At 43.3% G+C, this 6391-nt stretch overlaps 1 protein-coding gene across 1 annotated transcript; it reads right to left on the bottom strand.

The window, feature by feature from the left end:
- Positions 1-4078: 4078 nt before the first annotated feature.
- On the bottom strand, positions 4079-4703 carry LOC129844078 (E3 ubiquitin/ISG15 ligase TRIM25-like). The gene has a single exon (XM_055912447.1). The coding sequence runs from the start codon at positions 4676-4678 to the stop codon at positions 4079-4081; it is 600 nt and encodes a 199-aa protein (XP_055768422.1). The 5' UTR covers positions 4679-4703.
- Positions 4704-6391: the final 1688 nt, after the last annotated feature.

The following is a 6391-nucleotide window of genomic DNA, read 5'->3' as shown; positions in this document are numbered from 1 at the left end:
TATTGGTTAACAAAGCTTTGATTCTGACCAAAGTCTATAGTAGTGAAAAGTCTCTCTCTCTATTGTAACTTACCACAAATTGCCATCATAGCCTATCTACATGAATGTGTCCTGTCAGAGTCTTTTCCTCTCCGTTAACCGTTAGCTAGCAGTCTCGAGCCACAGCTGACGTTGACCACAATGAGCTACAAGTAGGACTGAAGTCACTACCGGTGCAGCAGCCTCTGCAGCAGCAGCCTCCCCCGGGTCCTAGTGCCCGCCCGGTAACACGGTTAAGATGCGATGGAACGGTTGACGGGAAAACAACAAATCACAGAGAAAATATCTTGACTGATATATTGAATTGTTTAGGGTAGCTTTAGCTTTGGCTTTAATAAATTCTGAAAATACTTGAAAACCAAAATAAAAAAGACCAACTTCTTCTTCTATGATATAATGGCGGTCCACAAACCAACGTTAAAGGTGCATGGCTCCACCTACTGTACTGGAGTGTGTTCAATCACAGTTTACACCATTTCTAAATCCTCCTACCTAACTCAGAACTTCTGAGAAAATAAAAAAGAGTCCTAGTAACTTCTAATAGACCCTCCCCCATCCCCCCCATCCCCCAAATCCCTTCCAAACCCCCCCAACCCCATCCAACCTCAATGACCCTACACTTCAATCTTTCCCTCTCTTCAACATCCTTACAACAATATAACAACACATGCTCCACCGTTTCATTGACCATACCCTCCAGACACGAACCATTCACATGCTGCCAACCAGATGTAAGGACCAGTTCAATGTACAATGTCCTAAACACAATCGAGTAAACACCACCTCTTCCTTCCTAATCTGACCTTTGATCCTTGGTCCACCGACCTTTAGAGGACATATAAATGCCGTCCCTTGTGCTCAGAGTCCCATCTCTTCTGCCACACATCTATCAAAATGTCTCTGATCTTACCTGTGGCCTCACCTCTACCCAGTGGAACATTAATATCAATTATATCTTGTTTCAAAGCTCTTTTAGATAACTGGTCTACAATTTAATTTCCTTCCACACCTGAATGGACTGGGACCCAGCATAATCTCACTACTACACCCATTCTCTCAATTCTCCATAATAACATTGATACCTACAACTGTCCAACCAAAACCACTGCCTTGTCTACTAGTATATTCCCAACAGTCATCTAGAACAGTAGCAGTGGGATGCTCAACCTCACAGCCTTTCAACCCAATAAGCTAATGACAATTTATTACGCCGTATATCCAAAGGCATCTCACCTGCCTCCACTAGTAAGACACATACAGATGTTGATTTAAATGCACCAATACATATCCTTAAAGCTATATACTGGATTCTGTCCAGCTTCTGAAGACAAGTCTTTGCTGCTGTTCCATAAACTATACACCTGTAATCAATTGTTGTCCTGATCAGAGCTCTATAAATATCCATCAACGATTGTCTGTCAGCACCCCATTCATAACCAGAGACCCACACAACCAACTACCACGAAAGTGATGGAATGAGAGAGAGAGAGACATCGTTACAACACTGTACATAGACATAATATAACGTTTCTTCTTCTTTGGAGTTTAACGGTGGTTGGCATCCAATATGTTGCATTACCGCCCCCAACTGGACTATAATATGAATCTATTTTACTTTGTGACACAAAATGGGAAAAGGGGAAATTATGATAATACTAAGTAACACCCTTCCAACCAACCCTACAATCGTTAAAAACCCACTACCCCATTCCACTACTTTGACCCTATCTGCTCCTGCACCTTGCCAACGACCTGGGAGGACGGGACACCACCACTCAACACACCCTGGAACTCTTCTGAAGTCAAATCTCGTATGACCAAATACTTCTCTGCAGCTGCCACCACAACATCTATTGTCTGTGATTTACAATCCATTTCTGTGGTACAGTGGATAACCATTGCTATGAACGCTAAGAAGCCAACCTTACTGAAGCATATATCACTCGTTGGCCTTTCCCTCTGTGCTGCACAGATCTACTACTCACAGGGATCCTCTCAGGATCCATCACCCTTGACCCATCCTCCTCTACTTTCTTCACTGCCTCAGCATACGACACCTTCTGCACTACTCTGACTCTAGCCACCTCAACCTGCCTCTCTCTCACCAGACACTTCTGATCCCCAGCAACATGGACGCCCCTACAGTCGACACACACAACTTTATCCACTGAAACTACATAATCCTCTATCCCATGACCTCCTGCACACTTCCCACATCTTGGAGTCTCCCTCCTACAAACTGCTGCAACATGACTGTAATATGAGTCGGTTTGAATTGAATTGAATAGAGAGAGAGCTCCATGTTAATGTATAGGGGACATGAGTCAGTCATGGTTACTCATGGTTATGTGATGAGGTAGCCCCGCCTGCTACTTCTAAATCAGTGTCGGTCCAATAGGGAATGTCCTCTTGGTGTAACGGTCAAGATGTTGGTTTCTCCCACGGTAGACCTGGGTTCATATCCCGTCAGTTACATTAAACAGTCTATTCTCTGAAAGGGGTCCAGACAGCCTGTTCCCAACAGTGGGGTCAGTGGGATTGGATAGTGGCCCCTTTCTCTCTCTCTCTCTCTCTTTCTGAATGGAGGAGAGAAGTGAAATGGTGTGTCTCCTCTGGTCAACAATACTCACCTTGAGAGACTCCACATCCTGTTGGAGCTCCTTCAGCTCCTTCTCTCTCTCCTGGCATCTCTGCTGGACCTTCTGCTGACTCATCCCCAGCTGCCTCTGTGGTGAATCACTCTTCAATGAGCTATCAAGCTTTATTAGTCCAGTAGATCAATATCTTCTATGTGACATGTGTCATGTGACATTGGGCCCATAGAAGATAGGGATTCACATGTTGAGATAGTGACTGTGTGAAATTATATTAGAATGTTGGTATGTGATTCTACTATATTTTAGTCAATGCCACTCCGACAGCTCTATCTAAAATTGAAATATTTCTTAATTCGAATCTTTTACCTTTAGATTTGTGTTTATTGCTTTGAATTGTTAGATATTACTGCTGGAGCTAGGAACACAAGCATTTCGCTACACCCTCAATAACATCTGCTAAATATTTGTGACCAATAACATGAAATTTGATGTGAATTATTATAGTTTTAACAGAACATAAATCAGGGAGCTGATTGGGTGTTTGATAACAAATGATAATGTGTTGGACTTTAGAAAATGTGATACATTTGGAGAATCTGGGTTATCATTTCTCCCGAGTGGCACAGTGACCTAAGGCACTGCATCTCAGTGCTAGAAGCATCACTTCAGACCCTGGTTTGATTCCAGGCTGTATCACAACCGGCCGTGATAGGGCATTCCAGCATTTTTTTTTTTTTTATTATTTTTTTTTTACCGTTATTTTACCAGGTAAGTTGACTGAGAACACGTTCTCATTTGCAGCAACGACCTGGGGAATAGTTACAGGGGAGAGGAGGGGGATGAATGAGCCAATTGTAAACTGGGGATTATTAGGTGACCATGATGGGTTGAGGGCCAGATTGGGAATGTAGCCAGGACACCGGGGTTAACACCCCTACTCTTACGATAAGTGCCATGGGATCTTTAATGACCTCAGAGAGTCAGGACACCCGTTTAACGTCCCATCCGAAAGACGGCACCCTACACAGGGCAGTGTCCCCAATCACTGCCCTGGGGCATTGGGATATTTTTTAGACCAGAGGAAAGAGTGCCTCCTACTGGCCCTCCAACACCACTTCCAGCAGCATCTGGTCTCCCATCCAGGGCCTGACCAGGACCAACCCTGCTTAGCTTCAGAAGCAAGCCAGTAGTGGTATGCAGGGTGGTATGCTGCTGGCACACCCTGCATTGTCTGAGTTAGGGTTAGGCCGGTAGTAGGCCGTCATCGGTTTGGCAGGTAGCCTAGTGGTTAGAGCGTTGGGACAGTAACTGAAAGGTTGCTGGATCGAATCCCCGAGCTGACAAGGTAAATATCTGTTGTTCCTCCCCTGAACAAGACAGTTAACCTGCTGTTCCCTGGTAGGCTGTCATTGTAAATAAGAATGTGTTCTTAACCAACTTGCCTAGTTAAATAAAGGTTTGTTTATCAGACAGTCACCAACAAGTTGTTCTGGTCTTACCTGTTTCTCAGTCCTCTCTGCTGCAGCTGACACTGTATCATGGCCTTTATGTTCATCCATTGTACACAGATAACAGATACACTGCTGATCGGTACGACAGTAAACCTCCAGCAGTTTGTCATGATGAGAGCAGATCTTCTCCTGTAGTTGTGCGGTGGCTTTGACCAGCTTGTGCTTCTTGAAAGCAGGAGATTCATAGTGAGGTTGGAGGTGAGTCTCACAGTAAGAGGCCAGACACGCCAGACAGGACATGAGGGCTTTCTGCTTTCTGGTCCCAGTGCAGACATCACACGCCACATCTCCCGGTCCAGCATAGCGGATTTTCTCCACCACTTCAGCCAGCACAGTGCTCCTGTTCAGAACAGGCCTTGGGATAAAGGTCTGTCTGCACTGTGGACAGCTGTAGAAACCTTTCAGATCATCCTGATCCCAGCATTCTTTAATACAGCCCATACAGTAACTGTGTCCACAGGCAGTAGTCACCGGATCCTTCAGTTGACCCAGACAGATAGAGCAACAGAACAGTTCCTGATTCTCTGCCATTTTGGTGCTCTCTCCCGTAGGTTAAGCAATGGCAGTGTGAAAGATTACTTTCTGTTTTATGGAACTCTACACCAGAGGACAGGGAGTGGCTTCCTACTGGACTGGGGGTGTGGTTTCTTTGATAAGGAAGTATGACAGTGTGTTGGGTAGAAGACAGAGCTGGTCAGTACTTATGTTAAATGTATTTGAAATATATATTTTAATTATTTCTGGGTATTTTGTCGTTTGAATTACACTGGGCTGAACTGCACTCCAATGTATTTTGTATTTTTTTTAAAATCCTAAATACTTTTATTTTTAACCCTTTTTTCCTGGTTTCCAATTGGTCGTTACAATCTTGTCTCATCGCTGCAACTCCTGTAAGGACTCTGGAGAGGTGAAGGTCGAGAGCCATGCGTCCTCCGAAACACAACCCAACCAAGCCGCACTGCTTGTTGACACAATGCCCTCTTAACCCGGAAGCCAGCCGCATTAATGTGTCAGAGGAAACATCGTACACCTGGTGACCGTGTCAGCGTGCACTGCGCCAGGCCCGCCACAGGAGTCGCTCGTGCGCATTGGCACAAGAACATCCCTGCCGGCCAAACCCTCCCCTAACCCGGACAACGCTGGGCAAATTGTGCACCGGCCCATGGGTCTCCCCATCGCTGCCGGCTGCGACTGAGCCTGGACTCAAACCCAGAATCTCTAGTAGCACAGCGATGCAGTGCCTTAGACCACTTAGACACTAACCACTTTTCTTTACCATTTATTACAGCGGTTCACATCTTGTGGTCCCCCTTTCACCCTGCACTGGTATCAGCAGTATGATAGTACTATGATGTGATAAGACTGTCTAGTAAATGACAACACTGGTATCAGCACTATGGTGTGATAAGAGCATCTGGTAAATGACAACATTGGTATCAGCAGTATGATAGTACTATGGTGTGATAAGACTGTCTGGTAAATGACAACATTGGTATCAGCAGTATGATAGTACTATGGTGTGATAAGAGTGTCTGGTAAATGACAACATTGGTATCAGCACTATGGTGTGATAAGAGCATCCGCTAAATGAACTAAATATAAATGTAGAAGTAAGAGCAGGACTATTGATGATGTTACAACCATCAAGTCTGACCAAGTGGTCTGATCAAAGAGCAGGACACCCTTTACAATGGATACAATAGATACAATGGATACAATAGATACAATAGATACAATAGATACAATGGATACAATGGATACAATGGATACAATGGATACAATAGATACAATAGATACAATGAATACAATGGATACAATAGATACAATAGATACATAAGATACAATGGATACAATGGATACAATGGATACAATGGATACAATAGATACAATAGATACAATAGATACAATAGATACAATAGATACAATAGATACAATAGATACAATGGATACAATGGATACAATGGATACAATAGATACAATAGATACAATAGATACAATGGATACAATGGATACAATAGATACAATAGATACAATGGATACAATGGATACAATAGATACAATAGATACAATGGATACAATGGATACAATGGATACAATGGATACAATGGATACAATAGATACAATAGATACAATAGATACAATAGATACAATGGATACAATGGATACAATGGATACAATAGATACAATAGATACAATAGATACAATGGATACAATGGATACAATAGATACAATGGATACAATGGA

This window comes from Salvelinus fontinalis, unplaced genomic scaffold, assembly GCF_029448725.1.
Source record: "Salvelinus fontinalis isolate EN_2023a unplaced genomic scaffold, ASM2944872v1 scaffold_0170, whole genome shotgun sequence".
Taxonomy (NCBI): Eukaryota; Metazoa; Chordata; class Actinopteri; order Salmoniformes; family Salmonidae; genus Salvelinus; species Salvelinus fontinalis.
The sequence above is the reverse complement of the archived record's forward strand: the minus strand, read 5'-3'. Positions and strand labels throughout refer to the sequence as shown.

Bases quoted from the DNA above. Each gene is read 5' to 3' on its own strand.
- LOC129844078 (XM_055912447.1), bottom strand. From the start codon at position 4,678: ATGGCAGAGAATCAGGAACTGTTCTGTTGCTCTATCTGTCTGGGTCAA.